Source organism: Sinocyclocheilus rhinocerous, unplaced genomic scaffold (genome assembly GCF_001515625.1).
Source record: "Sinocyclocheilus rhinocerous isolate Xijiao unplaced genomic scaffold, SAMN03320098_v1.1 scaffold755, whole genome shotgun sequence".
In the NCBI taxonomy this organism is placed as follows: domain Eukaryota; kingdom Metazoa; phylum Chordata; class Actinopteri; order Cypriniformes; family Cyprinidae; genus Sinocyclocheilus; species Sinocyclocheilus rhinocerous.
Genome location: NW_015659385.1, coordinates 975,237 through 989,488, shown reverse-complemented (window position 1 = coordinate 989,488; position 14,252 = coordinate 975,237). Strand labels below are relative to the sequence as shown.

Here is a 14,252-nt window from a genome sequence, read left to right as displayed (position 1 = left end):
TGACGTCACCTTTTTACGGAAGTCACAACGGCTCGTGAAAAGGCACAGCTACTTTATGCAGGCTGTGTGCATTTGTCTGTGGACTGACTGTTTTGAAACTTATATGGTAGTTACATAACCCTTAGACCTCAGTTATCATGAAAAAAGCCAGGAGATTTCAGTTTTGACAATATGGGACCTTTAAAGACAAGACAGAACTAGAGAAAAACCGACCAATTATTTTTATGAATTATTCCTTTCATACCTCCATATGATAAATTAGATGTTACTAATGAAGCTTACCAAGCAAAGGCAGCACCACAGGGTAGTTATAGGGCATGGCAAACAGGTTGACACAGTTAAGAGCTGTGCTGGCCTTCAGATAACCAAACGGCTGCCCGAGTTCTCCGTATTTAGCACTGTTACACACAAAAACCTGAGAACATAAAACAGCAATTAACACTCAGCCATAGCGGGAGTGCAAGTTAGTGCAGTCTGAGAGAACATACAGCCTATATGCAACCTGACCAGTGTGTATAACTGTGCTTAAAGATTGATACGAGCAGTACCTGCCAGCAGGTGTGTGGTGATTTCCTTGCCAGTATGTACTGAGTGAGCGGAGAAGGCTCTAGTTCGTACTTATCAAAGGGCACTTTATCCACCACCATGGGCTCTGAATCAACACATGAAAACTTCACCTGCGGGTGAGCTGCACGTGGAGGCTGCAGAGGGACAGAGTCAAATGAGCAGACAGTACACTTGCATGGCTTAGAAGTTTTCATTACACTAGAAAAACCAACAGAGCATATACACATTACATTGGATATAAAACAGACTGAACAGATGGTAGAGCATACTGAAACAAGTTTTTTCATACCAAAGTAGGAGAGTTCTGGTCAGGCCAAAACGACTCCGGGATAGGCCAATGACCAACAGGAACACCGGTTTTAGGGTTGGGTCTGACATAGATCATCTTATGACAGCTGTGCCATGATTGAGGTCCATACTTCATTTCTATTGGGCCATCTGGGTAAAACAAAAAAAGTAGCGTCATTATTAATGGCCTGGTTTAAACTTTTTGTAAAGCATACCATTCAAATGTTTGTTTGGGATCAATATGTTTTTTGTTTGTTTTTGAAAAGAAAGTAATACTTTTATTCATTATTAAATTGATCAAACATGACAAAGACTTTGAAATTGTTACAAAAAGCTGAAAATTCAGATTTGCAAATCACAAGAATAAGTTACATTTTAAAATATATTAAAATGGAAAACTTATTTTAAATGTTAATAATTTCTCAATTTTAGTGTTTTTACTGTATTTTTACTGTGTAAATTACATAAAGTCTTCTGTGGTTGAATAGTGTTCATGTTTGTATACTAAAATAGCAATTTGCACCATTGGATTTATGAAGTATCCATCTATATCCACTATATATCCATATTGGTCACAACCAAAATTGAAAAAATAGCAGTTATTTTTATTAATAGGCACTTTACTGAAATACTACTGAAAATATAACTACAAAAACCAGGACCTCCTTTACCTTCAGTAGGTGGAGGATCAGGTCCAGTCTTCTCAAAATTAATGACCACACCACTCTGGATTTTCTGCACCAGAGACTCCAGACACTGGTTCAGCATTCTCTGGGAAAATACGCTGTATGAACGGCCTAAACACAGCAGAAAAAACACCATCAAAAGACATTTAGCAATTGTATCTGACATGTGAGCTTTAACATAAGTGCTTACATGTAAATTTTATCCACAACTATTCATATTTAAAGTAACTTAATACTGTCTGGTTTAAGATGAAACCATTTGCTGTGGCCTTTTTTTTCTGGCCAGTTCATTGGCAGGCCACAGCTATTCCCATATGCGTGCACACACACACACACTACACAGCAGCCACTCTATTGTATTTAGTATTTTATCAGAATTAGAGGACAGACGTTGTTCCTCTCTTTATAGTGAAGTTCAGCTCGTCTCTATTACACAGCTGTATTAGTCAGCACACGCGAGTCCAGCAGAATCTGCCCTTAACCACAAATCAGCAATTCTCTTCAATTCACAATTCAAACACCATTTCACAGCACCTAAACACCACCCGACAGGTACGACCTGACATTTACTCAGCAGGGCATGTAGAGCTTTTTAAAGAGCAGTCTAAATTTACTCTGTAACCTCAAACCTATAAATATCCAATTCTAAATGTTATTTTAAACGCAAAAAAGACAAAAGAGAAACAAATCTTGTGATCTTAAACATGCTTGCTCATTAACAATTCTCTCTCAACTTCTGGCAAATTCTCGCAGAGGGGCTATATAGTAGGGATGTTAATTCTTCGTGTTAAGATTCTTTTCCAAACCCTGGTTCTTTTGGACCGTTTGCTCACGTAATCATGCAATGACGTCACATATACGCAACTCTATTATTAAAGCACCCAATAATTGTGTGAAATGCAGATTTTTTGCATGCCTAAAACACATAAATTGGAGAGTCAAGAACTGTTGTAGCCATTCACGATCTCATGACTCCAGAGAGAATCGTTATTAGTGTTGAATCTGAACTGCTGCCATCAGACAACAGTTATATTTCCTGTTATACCTTTTATTTCTTATACTTTATGCAACTTATCAAAAGCTACAAATTTTGCCCCCTATTTTGAAACCTTTAACAGAAAATAAAGATGATAAGATAATGTTCTGTTTAGTGTACGGTTGGAGTAACTGAAGTGCCAGACATCACTACTATACAACATCTAGCACTAGAACCACTAAATACATGGCCAGCAGACTTCATTTGAGTTCATGAACATTTCTATTCCACACATTTGTCTTTCAGCAATACAATTTTCACTTATAAGTAGTTAAAATGCATACACACCCCCAGTGACCTCACACATGGGCGTAATAGGGGATGGGTCAAGTGGAACTCCACCTATTGGTTCAGGGTCAGGAGAGGCATGGCCTGGAATGCGGAGCACTAAAGAGAAGAGTCGCTGGTCCCATCGGAAGGGCTCTTTGGTCAGCTCACTGCCGGGCAACGGTGTTGTCAGGGGCAAATGTAACTGGAGCAGAGAAAGAGAATGAATTCATTCATATGTCAGCATATAAATGGAAAAATCCCTGGGGGAAAAAAATCTGTAGGATACATTGACTATTGCTAATTTTATCAGCTACTTTTACAGATCTGCAAGTCATTCTGTCAAAGAGAACAATGGATGTTAGATATGAAAAGGAAGGAGTGTATATCAAGAGGAAAAGTTTAAGGGGAAAGAACAAGCAGGAAATGGCAAGTACAAAACAAAATAGGAAACTCATGACTAGACAGGATGGCCATCACAGAGGAAATCCTTAAAATCCGGCCCATACTGACAAATAACCCACCTCGTCTTGTACACCAGAACTGCTGGTCAGCTTGCTGCCATCAGTTATGGCCACAATGATAGCAGGCTCCAAGAAAAAAGGGTTCCTACCCTGCAAAAGACAAGACAATATAACCAATAAAAAACTGAGCACCAGCAGTGGAGCTCATTAGAGAAAAGCATAGCTTGAAATACACCCACTGTTTTTGATGTTAACTATAAGGTAGTTACACTGCTTTTATTACACAAACCAAAAATATGGCACATATGCACTGATAAAATAATGCATAATCATTAAAACACTCTGCTCTTTCAATAATTATTAATCTTAATTATATCATCAGCACAGTGCAGTTTTATGGATGAAATATTTCTGAAACAAATACGTGAACCAGAAACCAAGAGAGATCCATTACTAAGTATTCACAATAATATAAGGAGAGAGTTTGTATCTAAATTTACCGCAGGCAGAGGAAAGATTTAATGACCCGTTTTTCTTGTGTCATGTCACTACATGCAGCTCCATTACATGCCAATAATAAACTTAGGAACAGTATATATCATCTAAATAATATAACCATGGCATATATCAGAGACTCTCCTTTTCGGTCCAACTAACTAAAGTAAGTTTAAGCTGAAGCACTCAATGCTCTTGTCTCTACCAATTTTATTGTTATCATAAACAATTAAATATTTTTTGTAAAATAAAATAAAATAAAATAAAAAACGAAACGAAACGAAAATGAGAAAACTGGCATTGACAACTTACTAAAATAAGTTTAAGTTGAAGCACAAAAATTACTAATTGGTTAAAAGTTAATGTTGGGGTAAAACAAAAAAAAAAAAAAAAAAAAAGACAAGCAAGCAGGAAAAAATTACTGGAGCAACAAAAATAAGGTAGGGAGACTAGATTGATGTAGGCATTGTTTGAGAAAATTACATCTATGTGAGGTAATGTTGAATCTGTTGAACTTTCACAGCTCAACATGCAGAAATACAAGAACCGTCCTTAAAAAAAAACAAAGAACTGGAATTTTTTTCAAAAGAAAACACGGAAAAAAAGCATTACCAGCACCTACTACAAGACCTGCTTTTCAGTTAGTCATTACCCTTATTTGCATCCAAGATGCAGTTTAGTTGTTACTACTGTGTGTCACCAGGGGCTCTTGGGATTGTGTTGGCACAGTGTGAGCCTATTGGGTGCTTATTTAACTGTGATGTGTTGGGGATGGGCTCATGGGGCTAGGCCATAGACTTTATACCAGTCCCTGGTTTATAACATACCTGTCCATAGTTGTCTATCCCCGAAACTAATCTATTGAGATTGAGCAAATCAAAAGCGGTCCGTAAAGACTGGCCGATGGATGTCAATCCAACTGCTTGCAGGTTCCTCAGCTCAGTCATAAAAGTGGCGTGACTGTCCTTCCATCCAGCCTGAAATATCAAGACACAGAAAATGATTAGTTATGCCTTTTAAGAGATCCTCACATCAAAATTCTTCAGACAGACAGAGTGATCTGAAATTTGCTTTGGGGTATTAATGTAGAGGGTAGAAGAGTCCTCACTCTCTCTCTCTCTCTGGGTGGGAAAACTAAGTTAGGTTAGCCCCTCGTCTCTCTTTTCTCAAGCACACACACGCACACAGAGCTCTCTGCTGCCACACTGAACAAAATGTCGGCCATGTTTAAACACACAAATTTATGCTGGACAGAATGTTTTCACACTACAAATTTAGCCGTGTTGTTTTGCAACGCAAACAGACGAAGCGAGCGCTGAGAGTGTCTGGAGTGAAATAAATCAGGTTTGGAAAGGAATAAAAGAGTTTGTACCTTAATTCCAGCCGGTGCTTCCTCGAAACTCACTAACATGTATCTGTCTCCCCTGCTGGCCGGATCTCTGCTCCTCAGCTGTGGAGAAAAGCGAACGGAAACGCATATTTTTTGTAAGTTTTCAGTAAAGTGAGTGTGAAGCAGAGGTGTGTATTCATTTACCTTCAGGAAAATCTCAACTGCGCCCTTCGCTATGTCCAGATAGCTAGTGCCCAGATGGGAGCGCTGGTTCATGGAGGCGGACGTGTCTATCAGGAAAAGTAACACGGGCATTGTGGTGATAATCGCCCCTTCTACATGGACCGAATGTCAGTGCAAGCTGACAAATGCAGAGCAATCTTTTGTTCGCCTCCTGTCGCTGCTGTCAGCACGCTGCTAGCCGGCTAATGCTAACTGACTCGCGCATTCTTTCTGTCAGAGTGTAACTGTAGTTAGTGTTGAAAGAGCGATGCCTTGTAAACTTAAGCAAACCTCAGACCCTGGGGGGGGGAAGGTTGTTGATTTACAAGGGAAACGGGTGTTGTTGCTGTAATTTGAAAGAAATGCCTAACTTTTATCATGGTAACTTTCTGTTTAGTTTACGTCCATGATTCTCCTCACACTGAGGTCTGCTCGCGGGCTGCAGTGGTTTTATTCTGCGTTCAGCGCTTGACTCCGCCCCCTGAGCGCTGCCGGAGCACTGTGCGTCCAAACGCCTCAACTGATTGGCACCTGAAAATGAGTGATTAGCATATTCTCAAAAAAACAAACAAAAAAAAAGAGGCTGTAAGGGAGCATGCGCATTTGTAGACCTAATGATTTATATTATTATTATTATTGAAAAAATGTATACATGCACTTACGCTCAAATCTACATACAATGAACATTAAACACAATGCATACAAAACAATAAGGAAAAAGGAGAAAACGACTGCATAAATAAATGTTAAAAAAGTGCCAAATATAAAAATCTGAATAAGTATACAATCTTTAGCCGTGCAGCCTTACTTAAGCCAACAAAACCATAAAGTTGTTTTTATTAGTACATTTGCGTTTATGAATGTGAAACTTGGTCAGAAATAAAAGTAAGTGAATTAAATTAAATCACTTTTCATTCTCTGTATAATATTCTGTATTTTTAGTACAACGCCAAATAAACGCAAAGTGGTTTTATGATAGTTATTACAGAAAGTACAATTTATATTTATGCCTTTTTAATTTCTGTAATTAATGATTTGTTGTAAATAAAGATAAATCTGTGTATAAGATTAAATTAGTTTTTGTTTCTTTTTAAAACCTTATTTCTAATAAACCTCTGGTAATAACCACACATTTCCCAGCAAATCACATGTCCATTCAACAAAGAGTTCCAGTAAAATCTCTCTCTGAACAATTTATATTTTTATATTATTGTTTTATTATTATTTTATAAGAGGAAAACAAAAACTTTCTTTCTCAGATAGGTCATGCATTAATATTTGTTATATGCTAAGCTGGCATAAAAGACTCTTTTACTGCAGAACGCAGTATTCTAAGTTTATCCAAAGTTTTTTTTTTTTTTTTTTTGGAGCTCAGATCAATATCAATAAATCCCTATGTATCTTTATATTAAGAGTAAGAAGCAGTCTAATTAAGTATTTGATGTTGCAAAATCTATATGTAAAACACTACAAGTAGGCCTATGTACACACATACACACACAAGTAAGCTAATTAAATTAGGTGCTGGTACTGTGCAGGTGCTGTGTGTGTATGTAATTTCAAATCCCATATATTTCACAGGGTTTATAACCAGTCAATGAAAGCAGCAAATGCATCAAGAAAAGACTCTTATTTCTTTGCCAGTTGATTGATTGCCAGTTAGCATTATTGGTCTGAGTATTAGCACTTTGACATGTAACCTACCCAAGCAATATGAGGAACTTCTAATAATAATAACAATAATAATAATAATATAGGGCATACAATGGCATGTTTATTGGTCACATAATCTGCAAAATTATGTGTCATATAAAACTGGTAAGGAATATGAAACTAGTAAAGCAAAAACCAAACTAGTAAGGAATGCAAAACCTACAATAGTTCTGTGATGTATGTCTGCACATGAAAAGGCCGAACTATAAATAGAACAATTTCCACTCTGTGGTTTTGTTGTTGAGAACAAAGTATTCATTAAAAAAGTTTACGTATTCAGGGAAAAAAAAGAAAACAATATAGACTTAACTGACATAAATTGTTAATTTAATTGTTTCAATTGAACAAACGCTGTGAACCTTTGTTCATGCACAAATGTCAATCAAATGGAAAAAGAAATGACGTTCAACTTCCGGTTCTACAAATATGGTGTTCGTCAAAGTCAACCCTGCACATCTCAAACGCATGCATCTGTGATTCATTCAAGAGGCGGATCGTCTGTGTACGTGGAGAGCGAGAGGAGAACTCGCGCATGGCTTTAGAGAACATGGCATAGAGATCGTGTTTGAGTGAGACCAGCACGGCTGTGTGAGAGCTAATCAGCTGACCTGCAGCATCGCTGACCGTCTGCAGTTCTGAACCGACCTGCGCTCAGCGTGTTATGCTGCCGAGAGAGGACTCAGGTGACGGAGTAACTACAGCGCCATGGCGGCAGAGATCCATCCCCGTCCGCAGACACGAAAGCCCGTCCTGCTGAGTAAGATTGAGGGTTTCCAAGATGTGGTGAATACGGCTGTGATCATCCCCAAAGAGGACGGGGTTATCAGCGTATCTCAAGACAGGTCAGCACTCGTAGAAACCCACAACAATTAGGCTATTAGAATTACAGTGCAGAATACATTCAAAGCACTTTATTTGTACAGTGATGTTATAAGCAGCACCGGCACATTAATAAATAACTTGTTATATAAAATGCATGTGACATACACGATACATAGACACATTTATCCTTTTTTGTTTTGGTTTAATAAACGATATTCGGAGGAATAAAGTGTAATCCCCAGTTATCATCACATAGAGAGTGCAAATTGAGGATCATTAAATTAAAAATTCGTTTGCGCGTACTGTAAAGCGAGCATTTGCCTGCGGTTATTATTATGCGAGTGGTTATATTATAGTTCGTGAACGAATCGATGTTTTTAAAAGAATCGTTTAAGTGAACGAATCAATTTCGTTCACTGAAGCGTCCCCTTTGAAACGCGTGACTACCTTTTCCTGCCTTCAGTAACTGATAAAAACCAACAGAAAGCATTCAGGACCGGACTGTTAAGTATTTCATTAGTAATCTACTGAACAAATACAAACAAATACCCCCTTTAATGAAAAAGTCGCTGATTTGAATCTAAAAGATTCGAAGCGGAATTCCGGTTCATTCGCGAATGAACTGGATAATCTCGTTTACAAAAGGAGGGGAAATGGCAGAAGAATTAGGTATGTGTAAAATGATCAATGACAATACACAAATAAAATTACATAGGGTCTTTCATTGAGACTCAAAATTTCGTTAAGCTATTATTATGTTTTTTCTATATTGTTTTGGATTTCTATGCAGTTCGGTGATATGGGGAAACGGTCTGCATTATTGTGAAGATAACAATTATGGAGTCACTTGGTAGATTTGTAGGCTTGCAATCTTAATAAAGAATAAACATTCAGAAAGTGCCATTAGTGGACTCCGTAAACCAATCTAAACTTTTTTTTTTTTTGTGAACAGATTTAATAATATGTTAATAACACAGCAGTGCACCCTCCTATTTCATGCAAAACTACAAGAGTGCAGTGTCTTTATTTATTTTCATATATATATATATATATATATATATATATATATGTATGTCATTACTATTTATTTCAGCACTTTAATTCCAATTGAATTGTTTCGCAGCTCAAAGTAATGTGTGTCATATGATTGGCTTTGCAAGCACACCTTATGTTCATGCAAATAAGCACTCTAAAAGAGCAACAGAGGTCATGTCAATGTCAGACCCATGACAACTTCCGTAACCAGCCAGGAGGAGAACTCACAAGTTATTTAGTATGCCCTAATGTGTGGGGAAGTATACAATAGGTTATTTTACATATATTTTACATTTGAAGGACTGAACGTGTGAGTGTGAAGTGTGCGTGAGTAAAAGAGCATTGTACAGAAATATGTCAATGCATGCACAATTGCACATATGTTTTTTCTTTAAAAACAAACTAAATATGATAAGGTGTTTTTATGTAGAAAAAAATACTAAATATTAAATGTTTTAAAGTATTTTAATCTTTTAACAGCCCCAACATTTTTTTTTCTAAAGTCATCATTTTTGTTTTTAGAGATTTAAGCTGTCAAAGCAAAACAGAAATATTTTCTTCACTTAATATGGCCCACCATTTTGTACCAGCCCTATGATTTTGAGTACCCTGCCTGATCCTGGCAATGTTTTTAACTTGACAACCAAATTTAGTTTGAGTTCTTATTATGTTTGCCGTTAAGGTGATTAGGACTTATCTTAGCCAACGACATGTATTCTTCGATGTGTGTCCTGGTAATTTGTGTACTGTACTGCATGCCACTTTTGTAAGAATGTGTCTGTTAAATACATGTCTGTAAATGTTATAATCAAGATTATTATCTATTATATTTAATTATTTATTTCAATTTGTTTTAGGACAATCCGCGTGTGGTTGAAGAGGGACAGTGGTCAGTACTGGCCTAGTGTCTTTCACACAGTGCCAGGTGAGTCCTCAGTCCAACACCGATCCTGTGCTGCTTTCTGAGAGCAAAACAGATCTAAACATTATGGGACATGCAACCACATAACTTAACAGGAATTTTACTACAAAAGTAAAAGTGTGTAGTGAAACCCATATTGGTCATGAACTTCAGCTTGTTTTCCCGTTCAGACAGGAGTTTCATTTCTCATTTTTTTGCTTGCTTTCTAGTTAACTATTGTAGACTGTGGTGGCACTGGCTCTCAGTACAGGGTGTTTATTTATAGTCAAATGCTGATCAACAGATTTTGTTGGATAGAATCTCATACTCATTGTCTTTGTCTTATGTTGCAGTGGCGTGTTCATGTATGTCATTTAATCCAGAGACAAGGAGGATCTCTGTAGGGTTGGAAAATGGCACTGTATCGGTATGTTAATTAAACACTGTTCTTACACACACCTGCTTTCTATGTAGTAATATGTCACTAGCAGGTTCTCAGATACATTACTAAGCTTCATTAAGCCAGGCGTTTCTCTTACCAGGAGTTTGTCTTATCGGAGGACTACAACCAAATGACTCCTGCACGAACATATCAGGGTGAGTCACAAATGCAGTCGCAAAGAATTCAGTTTGTTTTCCTAACTTAACATAAATCCTATAAACATATTCAAGCATCACAATCTGTCTCTCCCTGCCATTTGATATGTCAGATAAAGTAATATTTCAACTCCTTTATTTTGTTGATATCCTTGAAAATGGTTTTAATCAAATTTACCCAAATTACATTTTAGAACTTTTATAGGTTTCTATTTTAAGTAACTCAAGTATGGTTTTTGCAATGAAAATGGCCAAAGTGCATTAATGATCATCATATATTAAAATGTTGCTGTTATGAACTATTTTTTTTAGAAGGTGATGGAACTTTACTTGTATATCCTTGTATTTCTGGTTGAACTATCCCTTTAAGTGAATCTAACTAGTTTATTTCTTGATTTTTTATGTTATTCTATAACATAGAGAAGATATATATTCCAGTTCCATTCATATACATAACTGGCCCTTCGCAAAGACCCGCCCCACTTCTTTACTGTTTCTACATCCGACAAGTCATGGTGCTCTCACGCCACACATCATGTTCTCATGCAGTGAAAAATACATCGCAGAGCAAAGAGAAACTGACAACACGCCGACAGACAAGACAGAGAAGGTTACTTTAGGCATAAAACATAGTCCCAGCTTTTCGTAATTTTTAAAGAAATTCCAAAAATAAATGCCATTTTGTGGCTCTTTAATGTGTCATGACAGATCGCTGTAGCGCCTCAGTTCAAGTAGCACGTGAAGGGATCATATCTTCCTCTTTACTAGTTATAGCATGAAATAAACATGACTGAACATCAGAAGGTATCTTGTTTCAGTGTGGAAAGACGTCAATACACACCATTTTTCAAGTTCAAGTCAACCAATATTAATTTACTCTTCTGTCTGGTTTGTTTGTCAGACAAAAATGGCAGATTCGGCGTTATGATTGGTCAGATCGCCTGTCAATCAAACTCCCTGCTAAAGGTCAATTCAGCCATGTACAGAATGGTCAGGTCAGGTCAGGTCAATTCTGTACAGAACAATATAAATGCAGGAAAGCTTTATTATGAAGTACTAAATCTGAACATTCAGCTCTTAATCACAGGGTGTTGTCATGGCCTAGAATGGCATTGATGTGAAATAGCTAGCTAACCTTCTTTAAAACATGTGGCTTATGTAATGCTTCCAACAAAGATAAATGATACCTTTTATGGATAGAGATACACACGTAGAGTATAAACATGAAGTATATTAAGTGCTGTGGTTTAGGTTTGCTCCTTTGTTACTGAAATTCCACCTCTGTGATTATTTGACTGTCTGCTGCCTTGTTATTTACTTATATATATATGAGAGCTTAATTGGTTGTGTTTTTGAATGTGCTAAAGTGATCCCTCCCTGCTTTGCTCATTGTGTCTTTTCTTTTGTTTGTTAGCTCATCAGGGTGGCGTGACCGTGGTGCTGTTTGTCTTAGAGATGGAGTGGGTTCTAAGCACAGGTCAGGACAAGAGCTTTACGTGGCACTGCTCAGAGAGCGGACAGCAGCTGGGCACATACCGGACCACAGCATGGGTGTCTGGACTACAGTATCCATTCATACGCCACTCCTGATATGAAACATCTCACAAAAACCTCCAAGTTTATAGTCACAAATCAGTCATTGCAGTCTCCGTGTTTTCATATTGCTTTGCGTCAATTTGACTGATTTTATTTTTGCTTTATTATAGGTTAAAATTTTAACAAAAACACCAATAATTTACTTAAATGTTAAGTTTGTATAATTTATATTAGAAATGTAATTAGATAAAGGGCTAATGGAAATTCGGTCATTTACTTACACTCATGTCTTTGCAAACCTGTATGACTTTTTTGGAAAAGTTATTTTGAGAAACGTGTCCGTATTTTATTTTATATTATATTTTATTATTTTTTTTAATTTATTTTATTTTATTTATTTTTTCATACAATGGAAATCAATGGTAATCAAAACTGTTTGGTTACCAACATTCTTCAAAATCTCTTTTTTTATGTTATGCAGAAGATGGTCAAACAGGTTTGAAACAACATGAGTAAATGATGACCGAATTGTCATTTTTTGGTGACCTATCCCTTTAATGCTGTAGGAATGTGGTTTCTAAATGTATTAGCGCTTCTCTGATGACTCGTTTTGACCGTGTCAGTGTCTATTTCGTGCACACAGCATAAATAAACTAGAAGGGGTTAACGTCAGCAGTATGGACACACTTCACCATTACCATAAATATCCTAAAGTGGCTTGTTGCCAAAAAAAAAAAACGTTACTACGACTGGTTTAATTTATTACCTTGCAACACAATGCCCTGAAGGACATAAAAAGTTAAATTATCCAAAATTAATTAAAGAAACTTTATTTTTGTTTTTGGTTAAATGAAAACGTCTTATATATTAATGTAAAAAATTAATTTTGGTGCAATTTACGGTAATCGTGTCAATAGATGACATTCAGGAGGGGTTTAAAAGTTATATAGCATTGGCTTCTTGACAATCTGTGTAAGATTTGATGTGGAAACCAGACATGCCTTCGTTGGAGATCATTCCGGTCAAGTGACAATCCTAAAGCTGGAGCAGGACAACTGCAGCCTGATCACCACCTTTAAAGGCCACACAGGTGCGTACACAAACAGCACATTACAAATAGACACACAATAAAATACACTCTTTAGCCCAGATACATTTTGCCATTAGACGGTCTATTGAATCCAAATGTAGAGATTCACACTTGAAACAGGTACATAAAATAAATACTTAAAGGTATAGTTCACCCAAAAATGAAAATTCTGTCATTAATTACTAACCCTCATGTTGTTCCAAAGCCATAAGACCTTCGTTCATCTTCAGAACACAAATTAAGATATTTTTGATTCTATCCAAGAGCTCTCTGCCCCTCCGTAGACAGCAAGGGTACTACCACGATCAGAGAACAGAAACGTAGTAAGGACGTCGTTAAAATGGTCCATGTGACATCAGTGGTTCAACCGTAATTTTACGAAGCTTTGAGAATACTTTTTGTGCGCTTTGTGGTGCTGCTGGCGTAAAACACACATGCGATTCCCTTGTTTACAACATAGGAACGCAATGTGCATGCGTCTATAATGGACAAAATTACGGTTGAACCACTGATGTCACATGGACCATTTTATCGACGTCCTTACTACGTTTCTGTGCCTTGATCGTGGTAGTACCCTTGTTGTCTATGCAGGGTCAGAAAGCTCTCAAATTTCATCAGAAATATCTTAATTTGTGTTTCGAAGATGAACGAAGGTCTTACGGGTTTGGAACGACATGAGGGTGAGTAATTAATGACAGAATTTTTATTTTTAGGTGAACTATCCCTTTAATTGGGCTTCTCAGTTACACACAGAAGGAAGAAGAACGAAGGTCTTACGGGTTTGGAACGACATGAGGGTGAGTAATTAATGACAGAATTTTTATTTTTAGGTGAACTATCCCTTTAATTGGGCTTCTCAGTTACACACAAAAACAGCAGAAAGCAAAAAAAAAATAATTCTTAGAAGACCAAAAATGTGGTAGCATGAAAACAAGCATCTTAGCAAGCAGCAAATAGGTTGATACATTAATCATTAACATGGCAAAAATGGAAAGCAGTTGGTCAGCACAAAAAAGGAAATTAACCAACAAACAAGTCTTGTTTGTTCTAAAGTGTACCAAGGGTTGAAGGGATAGCTCACCCAAAAATGAAAATTTGATGTTTATCTGCTTACCCCCAGGGCATCCAAGATGTAGGTGACTTTGTTTCTTCAGTAGAACACAAACTAGGATTTTTAACTCAAACCGTTGCAGTCTGTCAGTC

The 14,252-nt window shown here is 37.0% G+C and overlaps 2 protein-coding genes across 2 annotated transcripts in view; one reads left to right on the top strand and one right to left on the bottom strand.

Annotated features, from left to right (window-relative positions):
- The window catches only part of LOC107723679 (integrator complex subunit 6-like), a 14,427-nt gene extending 8,631 nt beyond the window's left edge, over positions 1–5,796 (bottom strand). Inside the window, exons 1-9 of the mRNA XM_016532387.1 lie at positions 5,338–5,796; positions 5,176–5,253; positions 4,631–4,780; positions 3,369–3,458; positions 2,866–3,049; positions 1,527–1,652; positions 857–1,005; positions 549–701; positions 283–415 (exon numbers count right to left, since the gene is read on the bottom strand). Of these exons, the coding sequence (XP_016387873.1) occupies positions 283–415; positions 549–701; positions 857–1,005; positions 1,527–1,652; positions 2,866–3,049; positions 3,369–3,458; positions 4,631–4,780; positions 5,176–5,253; positions 5,338–5,448 (1,174 nt within the window). The 5' untranslated portion in view covers positions 5,449–5,796. The remainder of the gene's footprint in view (positions 1–282; positions 416–548; positions 702–856; positions 1,006–1,526; positions 1,653–2,865; positions 3,050–3,368; positions 3,459–4,630; positions 4,781–5,175; positions 5,254–5,337) is intronic.
- A 1,706-nt stretch (positions 5,797–7,502) lies between these two features.
- The window catches only part of LOC107723695 (WD repeat and FYVE domain-containing protein 2-like), a 10,440-nt gene continuing 3,690 nt past the window's right edge, over positions 7,503–14,252 (top strand). Inside the window, exons 1-6 of the mRNA XM_016532406.1 lie at positions 7,503–7,910; positions 9,783–9,850; positions 10,180–10,253; positions 10,369–10,423; positions 11,838–11,988; positions 12,937–13,049. Of these exons, the coding sequence (XP_016387892.1) occupies positions 7,774–7,910; positions 9,783–9,850; positions 10,180–10,253; positions 10,369–10,423; positions 11,838–11,988; positions 12,937–13,049 (598 nt within the window). The 5' untranslated portion in view covers positions 7,503–7,773. The remainder of the gene's footprint in view (positions 7,911–9,782; positions 9,851–10,179; positions 10,254–10,368; positions 10,424–11,837; positions 11,989–12,936; positions 13,050–14,252) is intronic.